Raw genomic sequence first — 16,425 nt, forward strand, 5'->3', positions numbered from 1 at the left:
TATGAAAATGCGCGAAGTTTACCTAGTTAAGTGGTTAAGAGGTGTATTAGAGAGGTCTCAAACTGTGTCTGTTCATCAAGGGTGGAGATAAAGTTGGTCAATGAGCTGCTATTGGCCAAGAAATTATGTATTTTAACTGCTAGATCTCCAGTTAAAATTATAAGGGAGGTAAGATGGAAGCCGCCTCCAGCAGATTGGTGGAAGCTTAACATTGATGGTTCTTCTTTGGGAAACCCTGAGTCCTCAAGTGCAGGAGGAATTTTTTGAAACCATGTTGGTGCAGCTATCAGATGCTTTGCTTCCTTTCAAGGAATAGACACGAATTTCTCAGCAGAGATGGCCACATTTTTCATTGGAATTAAAGAAGCTCGGACTTTAAATATTCAATTTCTATGGGTAAAGTCTGATTCGGCGGCAATGGTTTCCTCCATTCTTTCAGGCAAGATCCCATGGAGGTTTCGACAGGTATCTTTGTCGTTCACTTCTTATCTTGGTTCCATTCAGTGGAGAATCACGCACTATTTTCGAGAGGCTAATTCAGCCGTTGATGCTCTAGCTAATCAAGCAGCAAAACAGCAAATTTCTACCTTTTGGAACTTTGCTCCCTTAATCATCTCTAGGGCTGTCACTTGGGAAGCTCTAAGCCAGCCCTACTATAGATTCTCTTAATTGAGTTTGGCTTCGGGTGGGTGCCCTTCAGGGATTGCTGTGTTTGGTCTTTTGCTGATGGCAATGTCGAAGGTGAAGGGCTAAACATCAGAGAAGTTTTGTATCTAGTAGTTTTCTAGTCATCCTTGTAAATTTTCTTTTCTCATATTAATATACACACTTTGCTGATCTTTAGCAAAAAAAATGTTATGTATAGATTCGTCCTCCGTATATAATCATACTACATAAGAAAAATTACAAGGAGTTTTACCAGATTACCTCATTCACTTATGTGATGTCAATTGGACCAGTTAATCATCAGATAGGATCATTGTCTAACTGTTGATTCATAATTTGATCGGATTCAAATTAGATATAACAACAACCATAACCTTATCCCAACTAAATGGAGTCAGCTACATGGATCTGATAGATCCTATGACAGTAATAGAAAAAGGATAAATAAAAGGAGTAAAAGGGAGTTAGAAGAAAATAGGTAAATATTGAAGTTGAAGCAATATTCAAAGCAGCATCCTAGGAACAATCCCCTACAAGGGATCGGCTACACGGGTCTTTGTCCTCCAAACAATTCTATCTACAGTCATACTAGAATCAAGCCCTACCACATGCATATCCTTTCTTACCACTTCTCCAATAGTTATTTTAGGTCTACCCCTACCTCTTTTAGCTCCGACAAGCTGAATCTGGTCACTCTTCCTTACCGGTGCATCAATGGGTCTCCGTTGGACATGACCATACCACCGCAACCGACTCTCATGGAACTTATCTTGGATTGGTGCAACTCCCGAATCAGTTCTAATACAATCATCCCCTACTCTATCTCTTCTGGTCTTACCACACATCCACCTCAACATTCTCATCTCCGCTACACTCATCTTATCTATATTACTCTTCTTACCTGTCCAACATTCCGCCCCATAGGTCATAGCGGGTCTTATTACTGTTTTGTAGAATTTCCTCTTAAGCTTAACAAGCATGTGTTCGTCACATAACACTCCCAAAGCACCTCTCCACTTCATCCACACTACTTTAATTATGTGGGACACATCATCTTTTATATCCTCCTCTTTGTTAATGATTGACCCCAGGTATCGACAGCATTCACTTTGTGATAGCTCTTGCTCCTCCAGTTTCACCACCTCTCCTGTTTTGACTGAAGTTACACATCATATATTCTGTCTTTGTTCTGCTTAACTTAAAACCTTTTGATTTCAAGTTTGATCTCCAAACCTGGAATCAAGAGGTTTTAAGTTAAGCAAAACAAAAATAGAATATATGAGAGTAAGATTCAGTCATATACGCTTCCGGTCCACATTTTAGCATTTTCCTCATTTGTTATAACTATCCATTTGGTTTTAATAATTTTTCAAAAGTTCACATTTTTAAAGGATTTTTAAAGCTTATTCCATCACGTACCAACTCTATTAAACTTGAAGCTTAACATGTGTGTGGAGACCTATGAACAATATCTCCACAAAATTTGGCTTCATCTAATTTTCCAGTATTTATATATGAAGGCCATACAAGGAACCGCTTCTAGGTTTTATATATATATATATATTGGAAATTTAACAATTAAATTCAAAACTATAAGTTATACTTGTAAAACAAGATACTTCAAATATAAATGTTTTGGAAAGAAATAAAGAATTAATTAAAGAATAAGAGCTTAATTACAACCAATTATGTAAAACTGTGCAAAAATAAATAAATAAATCTAAAAACCTACAATAGCAATGCATAAATCATTTGGCTAAACCAACCTAAAAACACTATTATATCCAAGTGTAGATAGCATCAGAAAATGCACAATATAAAAGTTAGCTTTAGTCTGTTGCTTTTTTTTTTAATATATAAAAGCTTTGGTCTCTTGCACATTCCATAAAACATAAGCCTTCTTATGAGGTCCTCATATTTACCACATAAAAATTATTTGGGACTCAAACCTTTTAAGGAGGCTAATGTCTCCTAACTCTTACTCATATTTTATGTTTTAGAAAGTCTACAACATGACAAAATAAGTCCTTATAATCCCATTAAAAAATCTTTAATTTTGGAAAATGATTAAAAATCAGGGCTAAGTAGTTGAAAATAGAACAAAAAAAGTCTTTAGGGGGCATATGATTAAATTATGATTGTGCCAACGAAAAAAATAAAAATAAATTTCAGTTTAAAAAGGACGAATATGATAGAATAATACATGCGGAACATCCATGGAGATCAATGAGCATACAAAAATAAATCCAAAGTTGTTCTTGGCGTACCTGGATCTATGTTTATGGAAGCCGAACTCTTGACGATTCCTGTCGCACACGGACTGTATTGGTCTGGTCTGCCCTCTTTCACTCAACTTTAAGTTTTCTCACAGAGGTCACTTAATGGGTCAATGACAATTATTTATACTGGTGAGGGCAGGGACCAACCCTGCATAAAAAACTAGGGTTTCCTTCCCATTAAGGAAACAATATTCTAGGTCCACACATAGTAACTGGACTCGTACCATTAAGACAGCTCTCATCAACACTGCTAAATCGATTTTGTTAAAATAAAGTGGAACTATGCCAGCCCACCTTATGGAAATCTTACAGAATATACAATTGGAGGTAGTAGTGAATTGCTTATCTGCTTCTACAAAGAAGAAAGAAAAAGTTCAGAAAATGATATTGCAAACCCATAGTGGCATAAAATTTTCATGAACTCTCAATAAAATCACTCCTTTCGAAATCTAAGAAATACACCCTAATGCAATCATTTATGTTTAAAAAAAATTTCATGTATGAGGTTTATGAAAATTATGTGCCCGAGATAAATTTTTTTTTATACACACCGAGAAAATATTCGTGCTAGAAAAATCTATGACACGTGTAGATGTGAATTGTATTTCTTCTAGTAGAGTAATTTGGGTTGTATTTCCCTCTTTAAACTTTAGGGTGGTTAGAAACTTCATTTCCAAACCTACTGATTTCGTAAGTGCAAGCATTGGTTAAGCTTTGGCTCTATATTTAACCCTATTATAAGCAATCTCATAAGATTATGACTCTTTGTTGAGTCCAATAATAAGGAGAATATATCTTATATTCAACAACGGGAGAGTGCACCACCTATACCTCTGCGTCCCATCCTTAAAGATATTTCTTGATTATCTTAACTGCTTACTTGGTGTCGTGTAATTTTTTTTCTATTCTAAGGGAGCTCAACATTGTGACTGACTCCCAAGGAAGGCAACGTCGATAACATGTTCAATAGTTTGACCTAATTCCAATCCGTGGATTGTGGAGTTGTGTTCGTCATCATTCATGAGTTAGCCACGTTGATATGAATAATACTTGCCTCTTGTTACCAAAAAGAAAAGGTGGTTAGAAATTTTTCTACCTAAAGAAAAAAAGAAATAAATTTTTTTTGATATGAAAAAATTATCACATTAATGGTAGTAAAATACAGTGGTATGACCACCACAACGGTGTCTAAAGCTCAAGTAAGATATAGAATTTGAAATTCATGAGTAATTATTGATGTTGAAGGAACAGTTGCAATCACGATAAATTTCTTCAAGATTTCTCCTGTGTTTATTGGTAATCATCCACAATTATTTGGAGAAATACCTAGTTTAGATACTTAATACAGACATAATTATTTAATCTAGCTAGACCACTTTATAAATCAAATCTGAATTATGTAGATCAAGCTTTAGATGTTAATACAATATTTGTTGGAGCAATTTCAAATTCTATTCTTTTTGGGAACTATGATTTGGGTTCATCATGTACCCTTTCCTTTGAAGATCAGTCTGATTTTGTCATGATCCTTCTGTCTCTTAATTAAGATGATTTGATTGTGCGTACATGCTTTTTTCTATGATGAAGTATTATAAAATAGTCAATGGGTGTTACTATTAAACTTCTATTAATTATCCTTATAAGTTTGTTCTATATGTTAGATGTAGGCTCTCACATTGCTTATAAGTTCTATTGGATGGTCTTGTTGCAAAAAAATTATCCACCTAGAACTAGTAATACCCCCTAAGCATAATAGCAATTACTTGGACTTTGTTTTTCCGTAAAGTAGGTTTATATGCAAATGAACTTCAGTTCAAAAAATCTTGTTAATGAACAAGTAATTCTTTATTGAATTATGAGTGTTATGGTCATAATCATGCATAACAGGTACTGGAACACTTATCGAAGTTATGAATAAGTGATTAGGTGGTGTTGAAGTACTTTCATTCAATTGAAGTTGCTTCTGGTCAGATTTATGTGTGAACTTCAAAATTTGTTGTTAAGATCAGAAGTAGATTTATGGTGTTATACAATACTTCTACCACTATTCAGGTGTCAGGACTCAATTATTCTCCATCAATCAAACTGAAATTTTACTGTTAACAGTCACCATACGTTATATGACTCAATCATGTCAAATCATAGATAATTAGCAAAAGAGAGGTTCCATTTAATACTGAACCTTGAGTTTGACCCACCATAAGCTTATCTTTCCTAGTTGTTCTAAAATAAATTAGGAGAATATTTTTCTTCATTCACCAAATAAAATTGGAGACTTAATGGTCATAATTACTCCTGCCTGCTAGATGAAGTCCGAAACTTTCCTTGGAGTCCCAAATAGTCTCATCCACATAAGTAAAGGGATGGACAAAGAGACCTACATATATGTTTCTTAGTTACATTGATAAATTTTTCTTCTTTGCATGATTATCAATAAACTATATGTTTCTTCTCTGCATGTTTACCAATAAACTATATGTTTATTCTTTGCATGAACAACTCTTTCTAACTAACTGTAAGTTCCTCTAATCTTTATGATTTTTTTCAATTGTTCAGTAATAAATGTAAAGTATGCTATTGCATTCATTGGGATGGTAAAGTGTTTAAAAAATATGTTGACCCAAACATGTATGGGTACTTGGACATAGTTTTTGACATCTACAATTCAATCATTAACCATGTACCTGTAGGCCATAATGTAAGCTTCAAAGTTAGATGTGAAATCCCTAATGGAGTAGTTATAGAGGTGATAGATGATTGTACTATGTATAAGTTGTTTGGTTTGACTGTGATGGATGGTATCAATTTGCATGTTTATGATCTTGAAGATAGTCTTGGTAACATTTACAACTATATAGTCAACAACTTCCCTAATGGGATTGTTTATAGAGAAAATATAACTCAGCAGGCGGCTGAATTTGGTTCCACAGTTGATAGTATACAATTTGAGAGGAGTTAGACTAGAGATGTACCAAGAAGGATAAAATAGACTACTAGAAGGGGTGGTGGTGTTTGTCGGGTATCAGAGGAGCCTGTGCATAGTTCAGATCCATCCAGTAGTGATGAAGATTAGCTAAACCAAAGTGGTGGTGATGATGATGATCAGAGTGATGATAAAAATGAAATGGATAACAATGAATGTGATGCAGCTGATTTTGAAAGAAAGAGTGATGAAAATAATGAGAAGAGTCATGATATATTTGAAAATGAATTTGAAGATGTTTCTAATGACTCTAGGAGAGTAACTTTGGAAAAAGAAACTATTTATGATGATGTGCATCATTTCTGGTTTATCCTACAGGACTTTGTGATTTAGGAGGATTTTGAGAAGTTGTTTGTGAAAAATAAGAACCACAGAATGATTGCTATATGTAAAGCAAGTAGATGTACTTGGAGAGTCCATGTTTCCCGTGTTTCATTGACCAACCTACTGAAATAACTTTTATGATAAAGTCATATAATCTAACACATACATGCATCAGGGTCACAGAACATAAGAATGTTACATCAAAATGGATAGCAGAAAAATTTTTAAATCAGATTAAGACTAATCCATAAATGAGTGTGAAGGCAATGGAGGCGATTTTGGGTGCATAAAAAATTAAAGTCTCACACATGAAGATTACAAGATACGTAACATTGTTGTAGAAATTAATCAAGGTAGCTTTGAGAAGTCATATGCACTATTATCTGAGTATGTTGATCTGATCTTGAAGAACATGTCTGGTAGTATAGTCAAGCTACGTTATAATGAGAGGCACGACACACAACCTCCAGTGTTTAAGAGGTTGTTTGTATCATTTCAAGTATGCAAAGAAGCTTTCAATAAGGGATGTAGACCATTTATTGGTATTGATGGATGCCATCTCAAGAAAAAGTATGGTGGTGTTCTACTGTCAGCCACATCTGTTGATGGGAATAATGTTTTGTTCCCCATTACATTTGGAATAGTAGAAGTAGAATGTAAAGACAATTTGATCTTTTTCCTTGATTATTTACATGGAGGACTTACAGATGCCAATCATGATCAAATCTCTGACTTTTATGTCAGACAAACAGAAGATACTCTATTATTTGTCATCATGCTTTTATATCCTTAATAATACTGACAATTTGATTATGTTGTGTAGAGACTATCTGATACAATTAGTATGAACTTTCCACATGCTCAACAAAGATGTTGTAGCAGACATTTATATCAAAAATTTCAGAAAAAGGATGCCTTGTCCAATTTTGAAGAATCATTTTTGATCAACCTCAAGAGTATATACTGCCATCCAGTCTGAAAGTGAAATAAATGGTATTAAGGAGCTTAACAGTGAAGCATATTAGTGATTGATGAACAATCCCTCAAACATGTGGGCAAGGCCCTCAAGCATGTGGGCAAGGTATGCATTAGATGCTAGGGTAAAGACGGACCATGCCACAAATAACATGTCTGAATCTTTCAATCAATGGATATCAGAATTAAGGCACATGCATATTCTTACCTTAGTTGACCAACTAAGAGTGAAGTTGATGGAGAGAATGTATAGAATGTATAAGAAGGGCTGTGGTTATGACATTTAAGGTATAGTCACAACAAATGTAAAGAGAAAGTTAGACATGGTGCAGCAAAAAGCAAGGGAATGCATTGTTCATCCATCTAATCCATATATCTTTGTGGTGACATATATGTTTCAAGGTCGGGTGGTGGTTAATATGTTAAATCACACTTGTACCTGTAGAGTGTGAAATTGTATTAGGCTGCCATGTAAACATACATCAACAACTATCACATTCATGAAGGTAAAACTAGAATAATATTGTGATGCATTCTACAGTATGAAGACATTTATGGATGCATATAGTGGGATGATCCAACCACTTCCTAATCTGGTTGAATTGAAATCAAATTATCCTACCAAGATGGTACAACCTCCAATTCTTAAAAGGAGACTAGGAAGACTTCACAAAAATAGGAAGAAGGATGGTGATGAGGAGTACAAGGGGATATCAATGCATGTGATATCTAGCAAATGCAAGCAAATAGCCCACAATAAGAGAAAATGTCAGTTTGGGAGCTGGTGTGAAGTTATATAACCTATGTGCCTAATTCATTAATTTCTTGAATATTTCATTGAAATGCATTACTAACTAACTCTATTTATGTATGTCATGCATATGTAAAGAAAGAAAGTGCATGAGAGCCAAGAAATTACCTGCAACTCTCAAAGAATTACCAGATCACAGACATCTACAACTATGACACACGAGAGAGTATACATGATAAGATCATATCCAAATTGACCAAGAAGCAAGCACGTAGGAATGCAAAAAGGGTAGCAGCTAGGAAGATGGACAGCTGAGGAGATGGGTGTAGACAAGGAAATGGTGTAACTGGTTAGGAATTGAGAGAGAATTGAGAAGGATGTATTATGAGAGTGTTTCTGATTAGTAATTGAAACAGTGAATGTATTTGATGGGTTTGAATTTGAACAATTAATATTTATGTAGATGTTGATGGAAAATATCATATGTAGAATTAATACAATTTAGAAGAGATAAAAAATGTAAAACTAGTAAACAATTAAAAACATGAAAAATGTCATATGTTGATAACAATTCATTGAGGGGACTTGATCCATGTCCCATATGTCTAGATTTTTCCTCAAGAAAGATGTCTTGGCATGTATTTCAAAATATCTCCATCCCAAATATTTCAATTCCTTGAAATGGTACTCATTGAAATTTCAATCTTTCCCTTCTTAAGTCACTGCAGCAACAAGAGAATCTAGAGACTATCCAACAACATGAAAATCCTTATAATGACCCCACAATTTACATAGTTCTTCCTTGCTCATGATTATTCAATTTCAAAGGACCATCATCAGGAGGTCTTAGCCAGCAAAAACATTGTGTTGATGAATTTGATCTTATGTCTAGCCAATAATAAATTATAAAAAATCAGGTGCATACTTCACCCAGAAATCTCAAAATAAAGAATTCAAAAAAAATCATCATTTTCTGAACATTTCGACCCTCAATCAAAGATGAAAAGTATTTACAACAAAGTAGCCACCATGTGAAACTTTAACGGATTGTCTAAACACATAGGAACTAAATGGGCTCGACAAGATATTATGCACAGTTAATTTCAAATCAAATCAACATCTACCACATTACTGCCTAAAAAAGCTCACAGAAAGACTGTACCCAAAGTGGAATCCGGGGGAAAAATTATCACAAGAGAGTCCATGCATCTAATGCATTCGGACATGGCCGATTGTGACTTGGAAAACAGAAAATATGGATAAAGCTCAGTTAAACGATGGTCGAAGCTAGGAAAAAATGATGTGAACTTGAATCAACAATAGAGAGAGAGAGAGAGAGAGAGAGAGAGAGAGAGAGAGAGAGAGAGAGAGAGAGAGAGAGAGAGAGAGAGAAAGAGAGGGGACTGATAAAATGCAAATAATCACCGAAACTAACTTTTGCTGGAAGATGCTAGGGCCAGAGGAACTCCACCGGAGAAGGTGTGGTCTTCTACAAATCATCGGAACTAATGTGTAACAAAACCCTAACTCGATTTAGGGGTTTTGAGTAAGGATGTCAACTAGTACGGTTTCGGTACTGTACAGAAATCTAGATACTAATATTGTACCGTACCGCATAATATTTACATTTCTAATATCGATACCGTACCGACTTGGTATGGTATTCGATACTATATTCGGTACGGTATCGATATTTGGTATTCGGTATGTTATATTTTATATATAAATTAATAAAGTTATTATATATAATATGAAATATATTATATTTAGTATGTTATATAATCAGCGGATGAGTTGTGGTTAGGGGTGAAATGCCACTCGAACCCAGAGCTAGCTGGTTCTCCCCGAAATGCGTTGAGGCGCAGTGTTGTATATATAAATTATTATATATATGAAATGCATATATTCTTATATATTCACATATATATTGTATTTATATATATGCATTCAATTCGGTACGGTACCATATTCGGTAATTCGGTACACTATTGGTATGTACTGATGGTTCCAACCTTTATACCTATACCGTACAGTACCGAGTACGATACTATTTTTCCATACCGGTACATATTCGGTATGGTACAGTATGGTTCCTTTTTTTTTTTATTTATGAAAAAGCAAGAAAAACTTAAATTAAAAGAAAACTTTGTACATCATATAAGAAAGGGGGGAAAGGGGTTTTGGTTCTAACTGACTGTAAGATGTGGGACCTTAGGGCTGCAATCCATTGGTTGTGATGGCAAAATATTTCTATACTAGAAAAGTTAGAAGTGAGTTCAGCTAGTTCAAAAAACAGAGGAGTCAGAGTCCAAGGTATACACAGTTGTCCTTTAGGTGGTAATATGTTCATAAGGCTAGCATTTGATATCCATATTTCTTTTGGATGGATTCCTTCCTTCAAAGCGTGTTTCCACCTCTGCAAGATTCCTATCAGCTCCGCCTCTCTTGGTTCAGATGAGCACGAAATTCCTACAGATGTTAAAACACTTTGCCCATCTAACAAAAAAGCTATAACCCCATCTAGTTATTCCCACTGATGGTTCAGAAAAGCCTGCGCAGCAGAGAACGGGGAATTTTATGTCTTGGTTAAGAACATGGGTTAAAACAGAAGTGCATTGTGTATCCAAATCGTGAGTCAAACTAAGAGCAGTGAAGTCAGGAGGGCATATATTTAAATTATGCATCCAGCGAGAAATATTTTGTAAAACCACATGTGGGTTAGCCTTAGCTAAGCCACGAGATACTTTGTTTCTTACATCCCATACAAAGTAACAAGTTAAAATAAAAATAGAAAAAAACCAATTAAGTAGTTGAAAGAAAATCCAGGGCTTTAGAGTCGAGGAGGGAAGCATAGAGCTGTGCAATATTGGGGCTGCTAAGGTGCTCTGTTCTCAGGCCGAGGGGCCAAGATGCCCAAACACGCTTAATCCATTCACAAGATAGAAAAAGATGCCAGTGGGTTTCATCACGAGCACCACAGAGAAAACATGTAGACTCGACCGGCAGCCAATGTGAGATAGTATCCTTGACAGGTAAATCTGCATGTAAGACACGCCAAAAAAACATCTTAAATTTCGGATGAATTTTAAGTTTCCAAACAAAACGCCACCATTTGGAAAGAAGCGGTCTATTTTGTAAAGAGGAAAGCAGATAATTGGCAGCTGTCGAGTAGAGAACGTCCCAGATTTTGACAAGGAGCATTTCCATTGATCCTCAGAGTCTGAAATGCACACTTTGGAAATTTCAAAAGTGAAACAGTGAGGAAATGTAGTGATAAGCAGTTGGTAGTTCCAATCAAAATTTGTAATAAGATCACTTACCTTGCAGATTGATGAGTTCATGAACACAAGGGGGATACAATGGGTTGGGATGGTTGGTACGGTTCCTGTTTTGGTATACAGTATCGGTACAAAATTGACATCCTTAGTTTTGAGGAGAAGAATAAGAATAAGGGTAAAATGGAGATTTAAAATAGGCTACTAAACTAAAAGGGTAAAACAATTTTTTTACTTTCAAAACTAACAGTTTACTAACATCGTGAGCCATTAGGGGGTTATTTGAAAAAGGTAAAACTATGAGGGGTGTTTTGTTATTGTTTCAAACACCAGGGGTGCATGTAATTTGCTCAATAAAAAATCTTATTCAGCAGATACCTCTATACGTGATCGCATTGGTCTAATGCTGGTGCAGGCCCTACATGATCAGGTAGCTATTTATGGCCTTTTCTTTTGTCTTTAGTAACCGGGAGTCGGGGAGAATTCAAAATGAAAATTAGGGTTTGGGGTATGGGTCGGTGATCCCGGGCCTACTGAAGTGGCTTCCGAAAGTTGGGTTTTTTCCACATGAGTTTCCTCCCGCTTCTTCTAAGCATTCAAAAAGCACTCCATCTCTCTAAGTAGAAGTTTAAAACTCAAATCCTCTCTCTCGAGTCTCGATTGCAATTCGGCGTCGCCAGTAGTTATAGACTGGGAGAAGGCGAGTTAGTTTGAGTGGAAACCCAAACCCTATTCCCGTTTTTATCTCGATTCGAATCAGCTAACGCAGAAACCCTAGGTTTCTTCTTCAGTGCCTAGCGGAGGAGAGCTTTACCTTCTCATCGGATTTCGATCTAAGGTATTTGCCTTCTCCCTCTTATCTATAAATTTCTTGTTTGTATTCTCTTATTTCATGGTGGATCTATTACTCTGTGTTCATTTGTGGGTTCCCCCTCCCCTCTGCTTTAGGGTTTTGCTTTTCTAGATATTTGTCTGAATCTATGACGTTGGAGAAAAAGTAGGGCTATGTGTCTTTCACTTTTAATGTCTTTCCCTCTTTATGTTTACTACTTGATGTACTGATGATTGTTGATTATTGTAGTTTCTGAATGGGTTCACACTTTTGTGCTGGGATTTATGATGCTGGTTTCGCTGAGTGCATTTCCTTGTTGATGGTTTCTGTTGTGTCCTTTTCTTCTGTGGTGTTTGGGGTTTAAGTTTAGAACTTTCCTTGGGTAACTCTGCCTTGATTGTTTATTTTACTGATTTAAGTGCTGAATCAATGAAAATGGATTGTTGTTTTTATTTAATATGCGTTTTATGCCCCTCTTGTTTTGTTTAGGGCTCAGCCAATTTGACATCTTTAAGATTTCTAACATTGTTTACTATCTGATTCGTCTTGAGTAGCTGAGAGATAAATGGCTATGGAGATTACTCAGTTCCTCTTGTCTGCACAATCACCGGATGCCAAAATCCGGACTGAAGCAGAAGGGAATCTTAGGCAGTTCCAGGAGCAAAACCTTCCTGCTTTTCTTCTATCCTTGTCGGTTGAACTTTCAAACGATGGGAAACCTCCTGAGTCCCGCAGATTGGCTGGTATCGTACTTAAGAACTCATTAGATGCCAAAGAGTCTGGCAGGAAAGAACAGCTAGTCCAACAGTGGATGGCAATGGATGCTTCTGTTAAGCTCCAGATTAAAGACCTTCTCCTGAGGACTCTAGGATCGTCAGTGTCAGAAGCAAGGCACACTTCTTCACAGGTTATTGCCAAGGTTGCATCAATTGAAATTCCTCGCAAGGAGTGGCCCCAACTCATTGCTGCTTTGCTTAACAATATGACGCAGCAAGACAAGCCGGCTGCCTTGAAGCAAGCTACCTTGGAAACGCTTGGATATGTTTGTGAGGAGATATCCCACCATGATCTTGTGCAAGATGAAGTGAATGCTGTCCTCACTGCCGTAGTCCAAGGCATGAACCTCGCAGAGAACAGCCCTGAAGTTCGTCTTGCAGCAACTAGGGCATTGTACAATGCCTTAGATTTTGCGCAAACCAATTTTGAGAATGAGATGGAGCGAAATTACATCATGAAGGTGGTTTGTGAGACAGCCATGTCTAAGGAGGCTGAGATACGACAAGCAGCTCTTGAATGCCTTGTCTCGATCTCATCAACATACTATGATGTGCTCGAACCTTACATGCAGACCCTCTTTGAGCTGACGTCAAATGCAGTGAAGAGTGATGAGGAAGCCATTGCCCTCCAAGCAATTGAGTTCTGGAGTTCCATCTGTGATGAAGAGATTGAGCTTCAAGAATATGAGGCACCCGAGAATAGTGATGCTAAACCCCAAAATTTCCATTTCATTGAGAAGGCTCTGTCGTCTCTGGCTCCTATGTTGCTGGAGACTTTACTGAAGCAAGAAGAGGATCAGGACCAGGATGATGGGGTTTGGAATCTGTCCATGGCTGGAGGAACTTGCCTCGGTCTTGTTTCAAAGACCGTTGGTGACGCTGTTGTGCCCCTTGTTATGCCTTTTGTGCAAGAAAACATACAGAAACCAGATTGGCGTAGCCGTGAGGCAGCCACTTATGCGTTTGGTTCTATTCTTGAAGGCCCAACTATTGATAAGCTCTCCCCATTGGTTATTGCAGCTGTAGATTTTTTGCTTAATGCAATGAGAGATGAGAACAGCCATGTGAAGGACACTACTGCTTGGACTCTAAGTAGAATTTTTGAGCTATTGCATGCTCCTGCTAGTGGGTTTTCTGTGATTTCTTCTGCAAACATCCAACGGGTTGTTGGGGTGTTGTTGGAGAGCATTAAGGATGCTCCAAATGTGTCTGAGAAGGTTTGTGGGGCAATCTACTACCTTGCACAGGGGTACGAGGATGCTGGGACAAATTCCTCTATCCTCTTTCCGTACCTCCCTGACATGATCAGTAGTCTCCTCTCAACTGCAGACAGGAAGGATTCTACTGATTCTAGGCTCAGGGCCTCTGCTTATGAGACACTGAATGAGGTGGTCAGATGTGCCAATCTTGCAGAGGCCTCTCACATAATAGCACAGCTCCTTCCAGTGATCATGACCAGGTTGGGGCAGACAATGGAGCTTCAGATTGTATCATCAGATGATAGGGAAAAGCAAGGAGAATTGCAAGCGCTGCTGTGTGGTGTTCTCCAGGTCATCATCCAGAAACTAAGTGCGTCTGACGATACCAAGCCCATAATCCTCCAGGCTGCTGATCAGATGATGGTCTTGTTCCTTCAAGTTTTTGCCTGCCGCAGCTCTACAGTGCATGAAGAAGCTATGCTTGCTATTGGTGCTCTTGCTTATGCAACTGGACCAGATTTTGGCAAGTACATGTCGGAGTTCTACAGGTATTTGGAGATGGGATTGCAGAATTTTGAGGAGTACCAAGTCTGTGCCATCTCTGTTGGGGTGGTTGGTGACATCTGCCGTGCATTGGATGACAAGGTCCTACCATACTGTGATGGCATTATGGCACACCTACTCAAGGATCTCTCCAGTGGAGTGCTGCACCGATCTGTCAAACCCCCAATATTCTCCTGCTTTGGAGATATTGCTCTTGCCGTTGGTGATCAATTTGAGAAATACCTCCCCTATGCAGTTCCTATGATGCAGGCAGCTTCAGAGATGTGTGTTCAGATGGATACTGATGATGAGGAGATGATGGATTATGGCAACCAACTGAGGCGGGGCATTTTTGAAGCTTATTCGGGTATACTCCAAGGATTTAAGAGTTCCAAGGCAGATCTTATGTTGCCCCATGCTCCTCATCTTTTGCAGTTTATAGAAGTTGTATGCAAAGATCAACAGAGGTGGGTAGGGTGTGTGCTCTGCTTTTGCTTCTGATTGAAAATTTTCTATGGTTAATCTATTAAACTTCTATGTCTTGTTTCTCCTTGTAGGGAGGATGGTGTGACAAAAGCTGCTGTTGCAGTGATGGGAGACTTGGCAGATGCACTTGGTCCGAAGATTAAGATTCTGTTGAAGGATCGCACTTTCTATGGAGAGTTTTTGGGTGAATGTCTCGAGTCCGATGACGACCAGCTCAAGGAGACTGCTACCTGGACGCAAGGAATGATTGGGCGTGTTTTGGTATCGTGAGGGTATCATCTTATGTCTGAATTGGTCAAGAATGGTTCCCTTTTCCATCTAAACCTCTTGTTTGGTACATGGGTCTGGTCTGGTCTGGTCTGATCCTGGTCTGTGTCCGGCATGGTCTGGTCCGGTCGATCTGTTCCTTCTGGTCATAATATGTGGGTTGGGAGTTAAAAAAGAAAGTGGGTCCTTCAAAGCTGTTTTTCTTCTTTCGGGTTGGGGTTGGGGTTTATTTTGGGGGGTGGGGGAGACCCTTGTAGGGCACTGTGGCAATCGCCATTTTTTGGACTAATTTGGAAGGCCACTAGGGAAAATTAGTGGCCTGGTTCTGGAACTCTATTTTGGGTCAATGCATCCACTAATCAGTGGTTCATTTAGTGATTTGTATTTTTAATCTTTCTGCCTTTCACTTTTGTTTTCTAATGCTTCCTAGTTTAACCATTTGATATGGAAATGTTACCACCCAATGCTAATGTTGTGCTGCCAGCATGCCTAACCCTATGGTATTTCTAAGCTATAATATGAGAAAGTAGAAAAAACTGAATTTCTTTTCCTGCTTATTGGGTTCATGGTTGTTGATTAGCTTACCTGGTATATAGTGGGGGGGGGGGGGGGGTGCTTGGCAGCAAACTATTACAATCTGGGTTCATGTGTTTCAACCCAATTGTCTCGTATATGTGACAACCTGAATTACAAGAACTGGTATATGGTGAAAAGTTGCAGAAGTTTACTTCAAAAAATCTAAGTAGTCACAAACTTGTCTTTTGTTCATAATCAAATGCAATAATAAAAATCTTGAACCCAAATCGGGTAATCGATCAATTTGTCATGGGACACATTGATTCACAAAATCGAGATCTCTAAATCAAAAAGATCAGCTTGTGGGTTCATCTATAGGAGATTTTGGTCTTCTAGCAAGTCTGGACTACAAGGAGTCTAATTGTCGACATGGATTGAGTACAGCTGGAATGTACATGAAATAATGGTTCAGCAAGGCCGAGGTGGTTAAGAAGGTTAACTAGAATGCTCCATCTATACCGAAACATTATAGGACAGCAAAGGTCATATATCT

The 16,425-nt window shown here is 37.7% G+C and overlaps 1 protein-coding gene across 1 annotated transcript; it reads left to right on the plus strand.

Annotated features, from left to right (window-relative positions):
- Positions 1-11,889: 11,889 nt before the first annotated feature.
- LOC122670893 (importin subunit beta-1) lies at positions 11,890-15,499 on the plus strand. The gene is made up of 3 exons (XM_043867916.1): positions 11,890-12,094; positions 12,642-15,070; positions 15,161-15,499. The coding sequence occupies exons 2-3, from the start codon at positions 12,651-12,653 to the stop codon at positions 15,357-15,359; spliced, it is 2,619 nt and encodes an 872-aa protein (XP_043723851.1). The 5' UTR covers positions 11,890-12,094; positions 12,642-12,650; the 3' UTR covers positions 15,360-15,499.
- The last annotated feature ends 926 nt before the right edge of the window (positions 15,500-16,425 follow it).

Source organism: Telopea speciosissima, chromosome 8 (genome assembly GCF_018873765.1).
Source record: "Telopea speciosissima isolate NSW1024214 ecotype Mountain lineage chromosome 8, Tspe_v1, whole genome shotgun sequence".
NCBI lineage: Eukaryota > Viridiplantae > Streptophyta > Magnoliopsida > Proteales > Proteaceae > Telopea > Telopea speciosissima.